Source organism: Cebidichthys violaceus, unplaced genomic scaffold, assembly GCF_023349555.1.
Source record: "Cebidichthys violaceus isolate CVI_PGR_0920_01 unplaced genomic scaffold, fCebVio1.0.p SCAF_118, whole genome shotgun sequence".
Lineage (NCBI taxonomy): Eukaryota > Metazoa > Chordata > Actinopteri > Perciformes > Stichaeidae > Cebidichthys > Cebidichthys violaceus.
In genome coordinates, this window is record NW_027176283.1 from 176362 (window position 1) to 194440 (window position 18079).

General features: G+C 46.0%; 2 protein-coding genes across 3 annotated transcripts in view; one reads left to right on the forward strand and one right to left on the reverse strand.

The window, feature by feature from the left end:
* Positions 1–18079, forward strand: part of LOC137868563 (zona pellucida sperm-binding protein 3-like) — a 251084-nt gene that overhangs the window by 46944 nt on the left and 186061 nt on the right.
* Positions 1–18079, reverse strand: part of appa (amyloid beta (A4) precursor protein a) — a 30777-nt gene that overhangs the window by 10340 nt on the left and 2358 nt on the right. Inside the window, exons 2-7 of one of the 2 annotated variants that reach the window (XM_068705429.1) lie at positions 5445–5612; positions 3559–3688; positions 3245–3357; positions 2950–3140; positions 2308–2633; positions 1206–1373 (exon numbers count right to left, since the gene is read on the reverse strand). In XM_068705429.1, coding sequence (XP_068561530.1) covers positions 1206–1373; positions 2308–2633; positions 2950–3140; positions 3245–3357; positions 3559–3688; positions 5445–5612 — 1096 coding nt within the window. The remainder of the gene's footprint in view (positions 1–1205; positions 1374–2307; positions 2634–2949; positions 3141–3244; positions 3358–3558; positions 3689–5444; positions 5613–18079) is intronic. The other variant, XM_068705430.1, reaches the window with a different exon arrangement.

Consider the following 18079-nt stretch of genomic DNA (forward strand, 5'->3'; position numbering starts at 1 on the left):
TTGAGATCCAATCACTTCCCTTTGTGACTGAATGATCACGTCTGGTTCATCAGCACGTGGCGAGAAATACTTTTCCTTTGAAAGCCTTCGTCTTTAAGAAATACGTAAAGGCCAAATATAGCAACACGGTGTGAAAACCATCAAGCAATCATCCTCATTTTCAGCGTCGCCACCGATAATCAATCATCACACTGTATGCAGAAGGCAGGAATGCAGGAGTGTAATGATGCATTGATGAGTATTTCTTTACCGCTACCTAGCGAACGTTTTGCATTTTCTAAATTGCAGCAGGGTAATTTGACATCTGATTGAAGCGAATGTAATTAATTAACCAGAACCTATATTTCCTCAGTGATGTGGAATAATGTAAGCACGCCTGCAACACGTCAGGGATGTAAAGGACAAGGTGCAGCAAGGTGCGGATTATTGCTAAATAATTCCTGCGTGGATGGTTTTAAAACTGATATCCACGTTAAAGAAATACATCAGTTTATGCCCATGAAATGACTGTAATCATAGAAAAGACAGCGGATGCACTATAGGACAACAATGCTGTACCCATGGCTAGAAACTTCTAGAGTGTCATTAAGCCTTTAAAGCAAACTGTCCATGAAAATGAATCCTCTGTATCCGAGCGCTGTGGTTGGAGCGTATAGCTTTTGGTGCCACGTTTCACGACTTAATTCTAATGGAAACCAATAAATTCAACTTATTCTGAAACATCAAACCTCGTCACAGAGGATTCAGAGAAGCCAATGTCGTAATACAGGATGTCTTTTCATCGCTTTAGTTTCTCCAGCTCTCGAAACAAAACTCGGTCCAGTGGTCCAAACTGAAATGTACTGCAAAAATGTAAAGGCCTCACAAATAGAAGGAAACCAGCAACAAACTGAGCTGAGTGCGTCAGTGAAGAGAACAGGCAGCGTACAGACGATCAGGTTGCCGACTTTAAAGATCCACGGGGGGATTAGTCTGTTTTTAGTGCAAACACTTATTTGTGACAGAAACGGAGAGAGGCGGCGGGGAAAAGGTTAGCCAGGAAAGGGAGCTGACAGGTAGGGAGCGTCTAGAAGAGAAGCACACCGAGCAAGGAACGTCGGAGCACCTGGCGGCAAGTGGACAGCTTGGAAAGACGGCGAGTAAATGCGAGGGTGAGAGACAAACCGGCTGCTGGGCGAGGTTTGCCGCTGTCGGGCGGGACTTACTGACGCTGCTGCAGACAGACAGGCAGTACTCCTCTGAGTCAAAGTTATTCCTGTTGCCTCCGCAGCCGCCGTAGATAAACTGAGCACAGCGGCCCTCCTCGTGGTCAAAGTACCAGCGGGACAGCATGGCCCGGCACGGACCGGTCTCTGCATTGGCCCAGCACACATCTTGGAGGACACACACACACACACACACACACACACACACACACACACACTTCGTCATCACTCACAAAGCAGTGCACGGCCACAAAAGTCTCTTCAGCTCACCGTGTTCAGCCTCATCGTTTTGTCGAGTTGTGTGAAAAATTCTCCAAGGACAAAATAAAATGCTTCATGTCACATACAGCGGCATGTGAAGAAAGCCAGGTTCGGATTTACAAATTTAACACTAAAAATAAAGAAACAAAAGCCGGAACGGCCCGTTCTGACTCTAATGGAACGTAGCTAATGAAAGCTCTGGAATGATAGATGAGCACAATAAGAAAAATGACAGCTGGGAAATTAATTGGTGAGGAACATGAAGTTCAATTGTGTTTAGCAAAGCATGAAAAATTGAGAGAGAAGCACGTTTTGTATGTTGTACTACTAAGCTTGTTCCACACTAATCTAAATGAAAAGAAACCTGACATCTGATTAAAGGGACAGTTCCCCCCAAATCTAATATTTTTCCTCTTACCTCTAGTGCTATTCATCCTTCTAGATTGTTTTGGTTGAATCGTTTTGGACTACTATAACGGGACTACATGGTATTCGGCTTGTGGTGTTTAAATCACCAAAAAATTTCATTTTTTCATGACCCAGTTATTCAAGATAATCCACAGACCTCGTTGAGAGACATTTCACGTAGGAACTAGTTTCTTTCTATTGAACTACACCCGCCAACCGTATCACTGCGCAGTAGGACGTATGCAACTCCCAACAAAAAACTATCTACATAGATAAATAGCACTACAGGTAAGAGGAAAAATATTAGATTTGGGGTGAACTGTCCCTTTAAAAGAAGACCTCCAGATACCCTGATTATGAAAACATAAAATGAGGTCTATTTATAACAGAAGATGAGAACCAAAACTAGACACGCGTAAGAAATGCTCCTCACCCCTGACAACCTCTTCCACAGACTCGGTGGTGGTGGTAGTGGTGGTGGTTGTCATGGCAACATTGGTGGTGGGCTCGTCGGCGTCATCGCTGTCGCCGAGCGTGTCGACGATATCGTCGTCGTCTCCCTCCTCCTCCTCTTCCTCCATCACCTCCTCATCCTCCTCTCCGTCTCCATCCTGGTCGTTGTCCAGCACGTCCTCTTCCTCCTCCTCTTCCTCGTCATTTTCCTCAACCACCTCCTCCTCCTCCTCTTCCTCGTCCTCCTCTACCACAGATGGTCTGGCTTCCTCTTGCTGCTCCGCTGGCTCTGGCTCCCGCACCATACTGGGAGGGAAGCAGGGATGGAGAGAAAAGGGGAGAGGGGGGAGGGAGGGAAAAGGAGTAAGGGGACATATGGAGAAAACAAGAGCAAATGAGGGGAGGAGAGGTGACAGAGAGAGAGGGACGAGGAAATAAGGAAGGCAAAGAGGATGAATGTGAAGGAGGGAAGGAAAAAGATTTCAAATTACAACCAACCTGCTGTTTGCTTCCAAGGAGAGAAATATATCCTCATGGCAAATGAAAGTGGCAGTATCTCATCTGAGCTGACGTATTACTCCGCTGCTGCCTCATTTATCTGTGTATGTGATTGTGTGTGTACCTGTTGTCAGAGTAATCAGTCTCCGCTCCACCCCACCAGACGTCGGAATCATCAGCGTCCTGCTCGGCGCTGTCGGCGTCGCGCTCCGCCTCAGCGGGACAGCACACAAACTCCACTCCCCGGAAACGGTCGATGCCGCACGGCAAAAGCATCCCATAGTCGTGGAGATTCATGGTGCGGTCTCCGCAGGACTGCGCAGACACAGGACGAGAAAGACACACACACAGGCAGAAGAATAGATCAGTAACTGTTCCTGCTCGTCGTCGCAGCAGCGTTGGTCTCGGCGTGTGCTCACCTCCTTGGCCACGGTGTGCCAGTGCAGGTGGCTCTCACACTGGTCCATGCGCTCCTGGTGCAGGAACTTGCACTTGTCAGGAACGAGCAGGGCGTCGCTCACAAACTCTCCCACTGCAGCAAAAAAAACAAAACAACAACAACATCCATATTTATAATTCATACACAATGGGCAGCTTCAGCCGCGGCCCTTTTGATTGACTGAAGACACATTTCAACCAAATGCTATGCTATGCTATGCTATGGTAACTCTTGTCTTGTAGTAACCAGGAGCACTGAAAACTGTGAATCAGTGAACACGTATGTGGGACTCACCCAGGCAGCGGTAGGGCACCACGATGTGGATGTGACTGCGACAATGCTTGCGTCCCTTCTTGCACCAGTTCTGGATGCTGATTGGCTGGTTGGCCTCCACCACATTGGTAATCTGGAGCTCTGGGTACACCTACGCACACGGCATTATATTCATCGCAAACGAGACGAAGCTATAGATTCGTCTGCCTCCTACACGCACTTGCAGTTGCAAATATTTTGGCCAATTTCTACGAATTTACTTTGTTTTACGTAACATATTCTGCTCCCTTACTTTAGGAATATGTTTTGTTTTTTTTTTTGTATTGTTGCATTGCAGCTTTCCCGGTCTCTGCTTGGCAGACTCGGCAGTGTTTACCTCCACGTTCCTCTCAGCCCATGCATGACATCTGCCTCTGCACAGTCGACGTGTCATCCCTCTCCAAACACATCACCCCTCCGTCTTTATCGTGACACCCCCGCCTACGTTTCCTCTCGTGCCTCTCCGAATGCAGAGGAAAATCATAATAATTCCATAGCATAAAATTCCATTCATGGTTTCGTGACACTCACATTTGCATTTTTGACTCTTCTATTCGGCTTTGGGCAGAAAAAGTCTGGAGGTTCTCCATATCTCTATTTCTCTTTTTGCTATTTGAAGTTGAAAGTGTTGAAACTATTTGAACCCGGGACCTAAGGCTGATTCGGTGAGCATTTGTTTGTTATCACTGGATTTGTTATCGCCGGTAACAATGGAGGACTTATCTTGCATGCTTTTTGGAGAAATCTCATTATGCATCACTTCTGCTTATCAGTCAACTCCCCTTTTTTCTTTTTTTTTCCCCCTCTTACACCGTTTATTCATGCAGTGATAGTCTAGAGTACACTGCTGGAATATTCCCCAAAGAAATGTGGTCGTGTGGTTGGAGTTTTATTTTCAGTCAACCAACAACACAGAGGCTCACTGTGTTGCATGTGTTACGTTTGGTTTGGTTAGCTTCACGCTGCCTAATTAAAAGCCATCCAGAGCTTTTAAAGTAAAGTCACATGGACTTAAGCAGCTTGTTTACTGAGCCGAGTTTCGGCATCATGTCATCCTGCCAAATTGGGGATTTTGGTGAATAAAAACAAATCTGCTTTCAGTTCCTGCTACCCACTCGTGATGGACTTCTGTGCTCTTGTAGTCTCTCAAACCAGCAACAATGTGCTCTTGTAGTCTCTCAAACCAGCAACAACAAATTCCTCCGCTCTAATATCCTCAGCAGTTTGTGCTTTGGGTTAGTTGATTCGGATTGTAAAGACGACAGAAACTCACGCATTGTTGGGGCACCACCTCTGTTTTGAAAATTGTTCTCACTCGCCCGAAAAATGAAATTGTAAATCTGCTAAAAAAAAAGAAAATTTAGATCGTTGCACTGCTACCCGCTCAATCATTGTCATTTGCAGAGAGACTCAGCTTAATTGCTAAAATGTAAATCATGTCTGTAAAAGTTTATCATCTAGGCTTGGTGCACTCTCAAAACAAAGCAAACACTGGGTAATTACAGTTTAAGTATTTCATATATCACCGCATACGTGGCCAAATGAGAGCCGTTTCCAAGGGATGTCACGCACTAAAAATGATTTCAAGCGGTCTGGGAGGAAATGACTTCTCTAACCTCTGCTGCAACCTAAAAAACACTGGAATTTTACCTATTTTTATATCATATACCTATATTTACCACACTATTATTGTTTGTTCAATACTATCTGACATTCACCTTTTCTACACTCCTTTAGGCTTATTACTATAATACATGCATTAAAGATTCAGATCAGCTTTAAAGGGTGGATTAATATGCTCCTGTAATATCAGACTTAATTAATTCCACGGGGGAAATAAACAAGTTAGACCGCTCCCAACACTTTACCTCCTGGCAGTACTGCAGGATGCCCTCCTTGGTGCCGATGCAGCTCTTGGTGCCCGAGGGGTCCGGCTCCCACTTGCCGCTCTGCACGTTGATGTGCATGTTGAGTTTGCCGCAAAACATGGCCACCTGGGGCTCTGCCAACAGGCCCATAGAAACATCTGTAGGCACCTAGGGGTGGGGGAGAGACAGGCGAGGGGAGAGATTTAATGAGACGTACCACTCATGTCTTCTGGAGCACTTGCGCTGAAAAATGCAAGACGGATGCAATTAAATTTCATTACTCAGATAGAGGGGAAAGGAGAGGAGAGGAGATTAGCGTGTTCGATGAAAAGTGAGATGAGGTAAGCTGGTTTAAGACGAGAGAGAAGAGAGAGAGAGAGAGAGAGAGAGAGAGAGAGAGAGAGAGAGAGAGAGAGAGAGAGAGAGAGAGAGAGAGAAGAAGAGGTGTTGGCGAGAGGAGTATAGGAACAAATTCTCCTCCTCTCCCGATTCGAGTCACACTGTGGGTTTCATTGCTGTGCTCCTATAATAAAACTCCTAACAGTGCTAGCATCACGTCCAAGGCCTCGGTTCATGTTTGCCATTGGGTGTTGTCAAGTGTGCAAAAGATCTCACTGAAAGATGTTGGGAGAATAGAGCAAAAAAAAAAAAAAAAGGGATGGACATCAAAAATCAATAGCTGTGGAGGAATAAATTGCCTCAAACAACAAGCCGGGAGCAATCGAATACACCCTCTGTTGTTTATGATGTCCACGCACACACACACACACACACACACACACACCCACTCAACCTCCCTGTGCAATGCCATTTATGGGAAGAGTGTACATCTCAGTGCCCATGCAGGCTTTTTCGTAGACAGTTCAGTGTTTATATAACCCTCTGTTGATTCATTTTGGGTTTGTTTCTCTTTGTCAGTGCAACAACACAGAGAGCAAGCTGCCTGCAGGCAAGGGGAGGGCGTGTGAGCAAACATGTGTGCGACAGAGAAAAGCCCGCCTTTGGCATGAATGTATTAATTTTTGTGTTAATTTACGTGTTGGTTTGTGCATCTGCGTGTGTGTTTGTGAGTTTGTGTGCCATTGCTGTCTGCCTGCATAAGGAGGTTTTGTGCTCCCTTAGGAGAGGAGGTGCAGACAAACCACTGAATGTCTGCATTGTACTGGCAAATGAGCTAGAACAAAATGGGAGGGAATACAGGAGGGGGGCGAAAAGAGAAGTAGAGAGAGGGAGGGAGGAGAGGGACTGTCGCCATTGTGTGCTCCCTAATCTTGTTAATGGTTTTGAAGGCCCTGGCAGGCAAACAAATGTTGTTTTGTGAGACGGATAGCATATTTTTTCCTCCAGACTTGATTCTCTCCAAACAGCCGGGGGCATAAAGTCCTCTTCCAATATGAGAACAGCTCGAGGGGGGGGGGGGGGGGGGGGGGGGCACATCGATGTAGCTCAATTTGAAGTTGAAAACTCAAGTGTTTGGATCGATTTAGCAGGCATGTAACTGGTGTATCGGGGGAAAGATAAACTCTACCAGCTTTCATTATATTGAATTTAAAGATATTGACAGAATTTACACACTGGGCAGAAGAAGACCAGACAGCGTTCTCCGGCTATTATACATTTTAGAGTGCACTTAATATTTTGTACAGCCTCCATAAATTAAACTGAAAGGGCTGGCGTGGGTTGCGACAGCTGCAAAATATCAATTATATTCACAAACAGGGAATCTTCTACTTTTAAGAACGTTGCCACAAAATAATGCCATTAATATTGACAAGCAAAGAGAAAGATGATTTAGTGACGTTCGTCAATGGTTGACATTTTGTCACGTTCTCATGAGATATTGCTATTCATCCACTACCAGTAAACAGTAAGAGTTGTCATGTATTCTAAACAGCTGATATGGCGCATATGATCCCTCAATAACATACTATAAAAAACGCTCACGTAAGTGTGATGAAGCCGACAAAAACAGTGTACTACTTGGAGGTTCAGCCATTTGCTGCAGTCAAATGAGGATGAAAAGATCACAGATCAGCTCACACGTCCACGGGTCATACATGCGCCTGCAAAGTTCAGAGGTCAACATGCTGCGGTAGCAGGGACATCGCTAAATCCCTCCTCAGCTCCGACACATGGCAACTTAACACCGGTGGCAATCAGTGTTGACACCGGGCCATCTGCACCTCGTCGGGTTATTTAGAGGTTTTGCCGCTCGATTCCCACACTACCATCTGTGAGTGAGGAGCGCCCAACGGGGGAGCACATCCGACCCCGTCCAGCTCATTAACAGTTAAACCCAAGGGCGAAGTGGGAGCGGAAAGTTTTCAAATAATCTTTTTTTTTTTTTTTTTTTAAAGTTGTGTGCGCGCGTGCTATCTTTTAATTAATTCACTTTCCCGGTGCCCGGTTTCATTTTGACCTTATCCGCTCACCCTCTGGCCTCTCTCTGTCGCTTATTGAAAGAGATAAACCAACTTCCTCTCGGCTCGAGGCACAGGTAGTTAAATCGGAGCCAACTGCTCGCTGACATTCAAATTCTTTGTGTCACCCTCTTTTGGCTGGAAAATCATATCCTTGCCAATCGCTCCTTCTTCTCCTTGCTGCGTCTCAGCCTCTCCACCGCTATCTCTCCACCGCTCTGTCTTCCTCTGATGGAGGAGGAGGGGGGGAATGGGTGGGGGGTGGGGTGCAAGCCTATAAATCAGAGTCCCAGGATGATGGCGGAGGCAGGAGCGGGAGGAGAAAGTGAGAGGAAGAACAATAACCACAATGGCAAGAGACGGGGAGAGACGGGGAGAGATTGGAGAACAGATGAATTGGACAATAAGCCTTCGGGCTCGAGCAGAAGGTCAAGCGCTCTGTGAAACCGAAAGGATGTTAGGGAGGGCCAGGGACAGAGAGGGAGGCTGATGGAAAATCACCGGAAGGCTTTAAATTGGAAAAGATTGGTAATTCTGGTGTCAGAAAGAGGTATTTTGCAGTAGAAAAGAACAAGTGCGTCTCCGGTCAGTTAAGCTCAGTGCCGGCTTCGTCAACATTTCCCAAAAGATTCTCAGTGGCAGCAACGCCACTGATTATACCGTGTGCAGAAATAATCACGACGGGAGAAAAGATAAGAACGGTGAGAGGAAATGGCTTTTTTCCCCTTCGATGCTGGGAAGCTAGAGCAAGCAACAGATGGACTCAAAGAAAAGCCAGACTGACAAATGGCAGAGCGGTAGACAAATGTATATTGTAAAAGGAGACACCAGGCTTCCCTCTTCTCCTTCTCTCTCTGCCTTCATCTTAGCACAGCTCTGGTTCACATTACTGCCAGTCTACCAGCGTTCATTCATCCTGCAGGGAGGGGAAGGAGCAGTAATCTGGGCACTGAGGATTAGGACGGCAGCCTGGTCAGGAGAAATATCCCCCTTTGGTCTCAATCTGGCATGATAGCCATCACCGGAACGACAGGGAGTAAGCCAAGGGGAGGGGAGGCTGATGCTCCATCAGATTGACCCGAGTCAATTAACGTCAGCAGAACCCCCCCCCCGTCACATATTGCTTGGCGTGCTACTTCTCCCCCAACACAAATTACAAGGGATGCAAATAAAACCCTGATCCATCAAAAACGTTCCCCAGCTTCTTGCCTGCTCTTATTAATCACACTAGTTTATGAAACACGCGGGTTGACAAAAAAATGAGAGCAAAGAGTTGCAGTCGAGAAAAGCTGGCAAAGCCCTAACAAATTGGAAAAAAATTGAAGGAGGGTGAGATTCATGCCTGTGTTTTGGTGCGCTACTTGCAAAAAAACGGGGCAAAATCCAGTCAGTCACGGAAGGAAAATACAGACTTAAGCTACCGGGCCTGCTGACCCATATGGGACCACAAAATTAAGTTGCAAATAGTCCGTGTCCAAGTTGTTAAAGCTCGGCATGCCATGATGGCTTTTAAACTACACAAAGCGTTCAATGTCCTCATAATAATTTGGGGTTGAAATGGAATTAGTTTCCCCCCTGAGGGAGGCTCATAAAAGGAAAACAGACACTAAAAAAAAAAAAAACACAAAACAGACAAACCGACAATCTAATAATGTACTGTAATGCAATAACATCCAAGTTTGTAGTACTAAAGCGATTAAAGTCAGATTATTTGCTACTGCAATTTGATGGAGTGGTTCGCTACTCCAATGAGGTTTTGCCGTGAGCTCACGGCTGAGGCCCACGTGAACCGTCCACCGTGTGTGTGTGTGTGTGTGTGTGTGTGTGTGTGTGTGTGTGTGTGTGTGTGTGTGTGTGTGTGTGTGTGTGTGTGTTGTGATTTGGTAACACCCTGATTCAAATCACAGTTCCCATCTCAGACAGGCGACCCATTTCCACAGTTGGAAAACTATGACCCAGATCACATCCAGGCAAACCTGAGACACACGCAACGTGATCTTTGCCTCCGTGTCATGGGTTCTGCCTTTAAAAGGATTACTCCGCTTTATCATGAGATCTTTTGTAATTTACAGGTGCACTCAATTTAAGGGTTGATAAAGTGGTTTGGATCGGAGGTGAAACGATTTCTTGACTGGCAGGAAATGATTTGAGCTAAAATGCTGAACTTTCAGTCTCTTCAAAAATCTGAATTTATTGAAAAAAAAGATAGATGTTATCAATTCCAAAATTCACGACATGTTACAAAATATACTTCTTCGATCCATAAAAAGTTTTCACAGCAGACAAAAGGTGTTTGCTGTCCAGCTTGCTGTGTTAACGAGGCGGTCTAGTAGCGATCTAACCGCACCATAAACTACATTTATATAACTAATAACGATTAAAGAAGGGTGAGGACGTCATAAAACATGACGACAGACATTTAAAGCTTCGTTGGAAAACCTCAATAGAAGCATTGAATGTAAAAAACGTCCCTATTGGTTGTTTGTTGCTTCGTATATAAGCCTCTAAGATCCCAGATTTCAGAAATGACTTTAGAGACAGTACAATGTATCACGACTGAAACGCTTCAGCTCGTCTCCCCTTTGACTATTTTGACTTTTGGGAAAACACAAATTCTACAAACTCAAACTATTCAGCCAGAAAAAAAAACCTTTATAGTCTGAATTTCTGCCCCTCGCCTCTCAAAGGCGAGAACGTTCTCATCGATCAATGCAACTGCGCTGCACTCCCCCTGTGTAGGAGTTCGTAAGACACAATAACTCTTCTTCTCCCTTTATGTAAATCGCACAACCATTCCCATCCCAAAGTCATTTCGTAGAGGGACTGTAAAATGTGCTGATATGTGCGAATGAGCCCGCTTACGGCTGACGCCCCTCACAGATGTGATCGGCGGCACTAAAGAGCAGGAAAAAGAAAAAAAAAAAAAAAAAAAAAGGCAGGGAAGATGTTTATGACCCATTAAATGTAAATGGGGGGTTGTCAGAAAGAGAAATATTGCATCAAACGCTTACAAACTGCAAATATATCCATTCCACACACACACACACACACACACACACACACACACACACACAATCTTTGAAGTGTCCCCCCACGGGCGCTGGTCCTGCGGTGCTATTAATTGTGTAGTCTTATCTGAGTGGTCCAGGCCTGCCATGGGGAGTTGGAGGGAAGGGGATGGGGGTGGGGGGTGGTCTTAGATCATCTCTCATCCCACGGGGGGACTCCCCCAGAGAGCGAGATGTGTCGCAGGAGCCCTATACACACACACACACACACACACACACACACACACACACACACACACACACACAAATCGCTCTCTTTTTTTCTGGCACACGTCTTTGACACACATCTTTGGCTAAGTCCACGCTAGCAGCTAACAAGACAAGGCTCTATTGTCCGGGCCGGGACACACTGAGCTACAAGATAACGTCAACTGGTGACACGGTTTTATATGTGGCTCAGAAGAGAAGCCTGCGAGTGGCAGTAACACAATGCAAATAAGGCCTTTATTGTGTTATCGCTGGCAGCCCCTTAAACATTTACGAGCGGGATAACGCGTTATGTGACACAACAAACTTCTATTGCCTGGCTTTGGGTCATTAATCAATCAATCGCGGTGGAATCGAGCACCGAACCCCGGCTGTCTGTGGGTTGTTTACAAGACGCATCGCAGTGGGAATTTGTTTGCGTAGCTTGGGAGGATGTGTGACGGCGGAATTAGATAAGACTGGCGAGGTGACAGACGTGCCCGGCGCTCTTGCGCACAGTGTCCAGACACACACACACACACACACACACAAACACACACACTCTGTAATCACCTTGGCAAGTAGGCCCTGCTGTTACTTAAAACCTTCAGATCGTCTTTGACTGGACTTAAAGTGAGACTGCAACGCTATCCCACTCTGGTGTGTGTGTGTGTGTGTGTGTGTGTGTGTGTGTGTGTGTGTGTGTGTGTGTGTGTGTGTGTGTGTGTGTGTGTGTGTGTGTAAAGTGATCTGCGCCTGATTTAGTGGGAAGTGTGTTTCACTGATTACAGAGCAGCCAGACCCTCCTTCCCCCGCCCCACCTCTCACACGCCTTGCCGGACAAAAGTGCAATTACAGAGCAGAGGTAATATCAGATGGAACGCCTTCATCAAATAAATAAATACACGCGGGGGCAAAACAGGAGCTCTGAATATGTGAAAGAAACAAGGAAACAAACATCTGGATGTGGGATGGATTGACTGTTTTAGATTCAGATCCATCGTCAGTTTGGGAAAAATATCGATCTCCTCACTTGTTGGGCTTAAAAGGTCAAACTGGCACAATGAAACGAATCCTTCAAGTCAAACGACGAATCAATGAAGTGATTTCTTCCCCTCCCCCCCCCCCCCTCACATTTGGACAATCTGTCCGTGTCTTGTGTTTTTCTTACTCGGAGCTCGTCTCCGTCTCGAAACGTTCTCATTGAGTTCGTGAGGAAATTAGTCTGAAGCATCATCTTCATTCATATTCGATGGGATTAAGCGCTTTTATCTTGAAGCAAATCTCCTTAAAATCTGATTAGAAGTGTGTAAGAAAAATAGTTCCACTCTATGCCTCTTTAATTTCTCTCGACGTGATGGAGGGACTCTTGGTTTCCTTAGTAATAATCACCATGGATACAGAGCTCGCTCTTAGTCCCGGGGAACTGCCCGTTATAACCCCCCCCCCTCGTTATCGCTGTGGCAACCCGAGGCAACACCATTATCCAAGTCACCTGGGAGGAGGAATTTCATCAGCAGGGTTGGTGCTTTTGTGTGTGTGTGTGTGTGTGTGTGTGTGTGTGTGTGTGTGTGTGTGTAACCTGCGTGCATGCAGGTGCGTCTGTGTCCTGAAAAGCGTAATGGCCGGCTCGTTCAGTAACAACCTGCTAAACTACCTCTGACCTCAATGGTATTCAAAACTGGGAGTCACCCGGCAGTGAGCTGCCAATATACACAGATGGAGCAGCGATTGCCTGCACTCACACACTCACACACACACACACACACACACACACTCACACTCTCACGCACACACTGATGATACCCGCAGTGATCACACTATGAACTGTGGCTACCGGGATCAGAAGCTGCACAAAGCTGTTGACAAAAATAGCTTCATAACGGCTGTTTTTTTTTGGGGTTTTTTAAACCATTAAGACCTCGGCGTTGCTGTACATTGACTGCATCCTTTTTGTATCGCGTTCGCATCATCAGCATGACGCAGCATCATACGTCATACATGCATGTCGGCCCCGTGGTTGGATGCATACCCAACACTCATTGTCGTCAAAAAGATTCAACATCTGTAGCAACAGCATCGCACAACTTAACTAACTTTTCCTAATGTGTTCAGGCTATAGGCAACAATTTCTGTCCTCAGAAAACACTGCAGAATTCCATTTCAAAAAAGGCTGATACCAGAAGCCTAATGGCGTGTTTACAGCTGCATACAAATTATTTACGGCTGAATATGAGCTCATCCGTGTTGCTACTAGGAGTCACTGTGAATCGGGGCCCTAGGGTGCTGATGGGAGTGTATATCTGGAATTGTCATCATCGTTTACGAGCACCTCCCCCGGGGAGGGCCGGCAGGTAGACAGGAAACACAGTCAGTTTAATTCTAAATCAAATGACTAAATGCTAAAACAAGGACATTATGATTAATACCAGCTTAACAAGAGGGGAAATTCTATTTCACAAATCCCAAATCTAAGTGACTTGGGGGGTTTTCTTACAGAGCACACTGTCGATTACAACATGAGGGATTTTCTAAACAATGGCTTCCTACCGCACGCCCTCACACAGCTAGTTCTGCAAGACTGCTGCCGACTGTAACAACACAGGAAGTCCGCCTCTTTCACGGAGGCCAAACAGGAAACCGATCCAGAAATAGCAGGGCACAGTCAATAAGGCCCGTCCATTTTCTGACGCAAACCTCCATCTCACCCCTCTCTTCTTGTTCGCACGCACACACACACACACACACACACACACACACACAAGCACACACACAGCTTGGCATTTCAAACAAGTGTTCCAATTTCACACTTGGACTCCAGGAGGACTTGTCATCTACAATTGATGGCGTGTCGCCCGACTCAAAGAGGTAATAGTTTCATAAACCCTCTGAACTGTGACTCTCAAGCCGAGGGCACATCAGTAACACACTGTATGGATGACACAGCGTTTCAGGAAGAAAGAAAGGGAAAAAAAAGGCGAGAGTGAAAAACCGCTCTGGTGGAAAATGGTAAAAAGGAGGGAGCGAGGGAGGAATGGGTGAGAAGAACTACGGGAATAACACACAGCGGCCTAATTATAGTGCAAGTACCCGGCACCTGGGGGAAGGCTCCAGCGCTATCTATGGAAGCGCTGAACAGCCAGGACGGTGAGTGGAGACACGGGGAAGAGACAGGTGAGAGGACGAGGGGGTGAGATCATTTCTGTAAGTGGAGGAATATAACCCTTCGAAAAAACGAGGACCCCCGTGGGTGTTTTTGTGTGTCGACGGGGGTGGTGAAACATTTCTACAAGAAACTTTCTCAAGAAGATTCCTAAAAATAATGAGTCGGCAAACCTCTGCAGGAATCAGAGATGCGGCGGGGAAAAGCGGTTTCATCCGTTTCATGGAAAGAAATAAGCGCGTTGAAATGTTGGAACGATGGAAAACAAGACCGTGGAGAGTCTAGCTCCACTGTGATTCCAGGAAATATTTATATGGTGGAAGAAATGGTTTGAATTGGTTTTGGCGGAAAAGCTCACATTTGGATTTGTCATATTAAACTGCTGAGATTAAACAAAACCTTTTTAATCAAGTGATTGTCCAATTCTGCTCATAGACACAAAACAAAACATGCAAATACGTAATTCCAAAACCACCAAGGGACATACTTCTGATACCCCTACTTGTGTTTGATGGCTATTTTAAGTTTTTCATTTCCATTTCTGACCGTTAGGTCGGGAACATCAACAGCATCTGGCCCACGTCTGGAGTTGGCAGTGGCTGGTGAAGACTTACAACAGAAGCACATGCTCTTTGAAATGAGCTTTACAAATTCAACTCAAGATATTTATTAAATTCCTAAGAACTACAAGCAGGAAAATAACAGATTTATGACACTTAAATATAATTTCTGTGGGCACTGATATTATTTTAAATTGTGACATTTTGCTATAGAAGGGATGTAGTTGAATTTGAAAGTCCTGGCCAGACATTGCAGATTGAACCACAGAGATTCTATTTCTAACCCACTTTGTTGCTTTTTTTTTTTTTTTTTTGGGAAGGAGGTACAAAATGTGCAGTATGCCACTGCAGTTATCTCCAGACTGACTGAGTTTGCGAAGCCACTTCATTTTAGAAGTAAAAGCTTAGAGGTGAGCTGGCGTTTCCTTGGTTCATTACACCTCCAGTCTGGGATCCAACAGAGAGGACACGAGCCTCACAAATGGAGTCAGACGCCTCCGAGCGGCGGGCGGGAACGAGTCAAACACGCGACATATCAATATAATCTGGCTGCAGCACCAATGCGCTGGTCACGATCTAAAAACACACCTACACATACATATACACGGACTCATCCATCACACGCTGATAATGCTGCGTCCCTGTGGGCGAACCCGAGATTAAAGCGTGTTATGTGTTGGCCTTGGTCAGATTATTACAGCCTACAGGTCGTATCTCAGGGGAAGGTCAGTCGCACGCAAACGCAGCCTTGACTCATGGCACTTGTGATGGAGATGTGACGATAAAAACATTGGCGCCTCAACAACAAATGGCAGGAACATGCTTCAGATGGAGGCCATGTGTGTATGAAGTGTGTGTGTGTGTGTGTGTGTGTGTGTGTGTGTGTGTAGCTTCCTCGCTGATGAGGCGAGCTGCTGCTGCTGCTGCTTGAGTAATTGCGCAGGTCGGAGCGACTCGTTCCTCGGCTTGTTATTCAGATTCCGTACCAACAGCTGCTTACTCAGCAGCGGTGAAAGGAAGAGCACGGCAGATGTTTACAGATGGAAAATAGCGGTCCGATGGTGATGAACGGAGAATGACTCTAATATGAGAAGTGGGAGGGAGGACGGTGCGTTCCCCCGACGGTTGTGACGCGTTTGACCCAGAAGAGGCGATTATGAGCCCGTGAGCGAGATGAAGAAGAGTGCGATACTGAAGCGACATCTCCTCCCGGGCCCTCGCCGAGAATCAGAAAGTTCTCCGAAGAAGCTTCTTATGCCATCCGATACTTGTTGGATCTAATCTCACCTCCCGGCATTCATCCACAGTATCTCATTCAGGGGCCGGGTTGCACCGCACAAAGCGGGCCTTTGAGCTACGCAGCGGCCTGTTACCACTGAAAGCAGCGCCGCCAGATTCCTATCATGCTTTGAAATGGGGGCTACCTTTTCAGTGGGAAAACACGTTATGGACGCACAAACTCGGGAGTGTGAGGATGATGCCAGAAAAAAAAAAAAGAGAGACCAGGAGAAAAAGGGTAACACGGAGGAGGAAGCACAGTTGAACCGCATCTTCGGTGTTCACGAGGGAAACGTAGCTGCTCCAATAAAAAAAAAACAACAACGAGCATCCTGGTTTTCAGGGACCGTGACGACCGAAACAACAGTATCAAAAGGTCAGGAATTCTTTTCTCCAGGACAGACAGAGGAGGGAGGGGGGGGGGCATTAATTGGGAGCGCTGCGGTGTCATTGCTGTTGTTGACACAACCAAGATGGACAATGTGTTCTGTTTGAACAAGGGATTTTTACAGGCATCTATTTGCGCCACTGGTTGGGCATGAAGGACTGTTTTTTGGGTTGTTTTTTTTTTTTTTTTTTAAAGAGAAAAAGACAGACAGAACAAAAAGCAGGGAGCGCTGGGGACAAAACTCCTTTCATGTCTCATTAAATAAGAGGACATCCAGTCCTGCCACGTGACAATGCCCACTGTTTACTGAGATGAGGAGAGACAGGCACATGGAGAACGACACACTGATGTAACCACAGAGACCGGTCGGACCGCTGCCGGTTTTTCTGCAGCTACTGATTATTTTTTCCATGGTTGATTTGTTTGTCTCGTTTAAAAGATTTATCAGTAGTTCGTGGAGTTCTGAGAGCAAAATGGACGCGTTTAAATTGCTCAGCAGTCCAGAACCCAAGGGTATTCATGAAGAAAAATACCCTAAATCATGAATCTATTATCCGCATGCTGCCGTTGATTGCCTGTCCAGCGACAAATCAATGAATTGATTGTTTCAGGTCTGGAGATGGAATCACATATATGTCCAAAAGGAGCCACACTTGAGGCGTCAGTCTGTCAGAATCAGAGCAAAGGCTTCTCTGTTAGCAGGTCAGAAAGAAAGAAAAGATCCAGATATTGAGAAACTGAATTATTCAAACATTAGCCTCAGTTGGCCTGATTTCAGCACATCCATGACACATTTCTCAGGAATAAAAACGACCACAAAACTTAACCTACGAATGCGCTGGACGCTCTGAGTTCAGCACAAAGTTGAAACTCGTTCTCTGCAAAATGTAAATTACAAACCGAAGTAGAAGCCCGTGGCGTGTGTGCGACAAAAAAAGCCGAATAAGAATCTGGAAAGCGAGAGGAGATATATATCAGCGTCAGGTGGAGTTCTTCCTTCAAAAGAATTGAAACTGCAGCGTGAGCAGCGGGAGAAGGTGCCAGAGAGAAACACTGGCGGCGGCCAACAGGCATAATGGCATTAAAACCCGCTAATAAGGGGAGCGGGCTGGTCCGGGCCCGGGGCTGAAAGACTGCAGTGTGCACACAAACAGACTGCCTGCACCCATCCAAGAGCCATTTCCCAAGGATTCACAAATACACAAAGGCTGGCATCCAACTCCCACGCTCCACACCGCCGGCCCGTCGGGGGGGGGGGGAAGCAGCTTCCTGCGAGCTGTGTGTGTGTGTGTGTGTGTGTTTGATGTGGCCATAGAGGCTATAAACAAGCCCCGACAAGATGTCAAAAACAAACCGTCTCATTATCAAGTCTGATTTCATCTCGCTTATGTCCTTTACTGAAATATGAAACGACTTGTTCCATCTCATTTCATCACTTCTGCCCTTTGAAATTTGTAAAGCAAATACTCCTCAAGCAAGCAAAGGGGCGGATTACGAGCAAAGCCACAGCTCTGCTTGATGAGCAGCCCAAAACTATTCACTCAAGAGTCCACTGATTAAGAGCCAGACGCC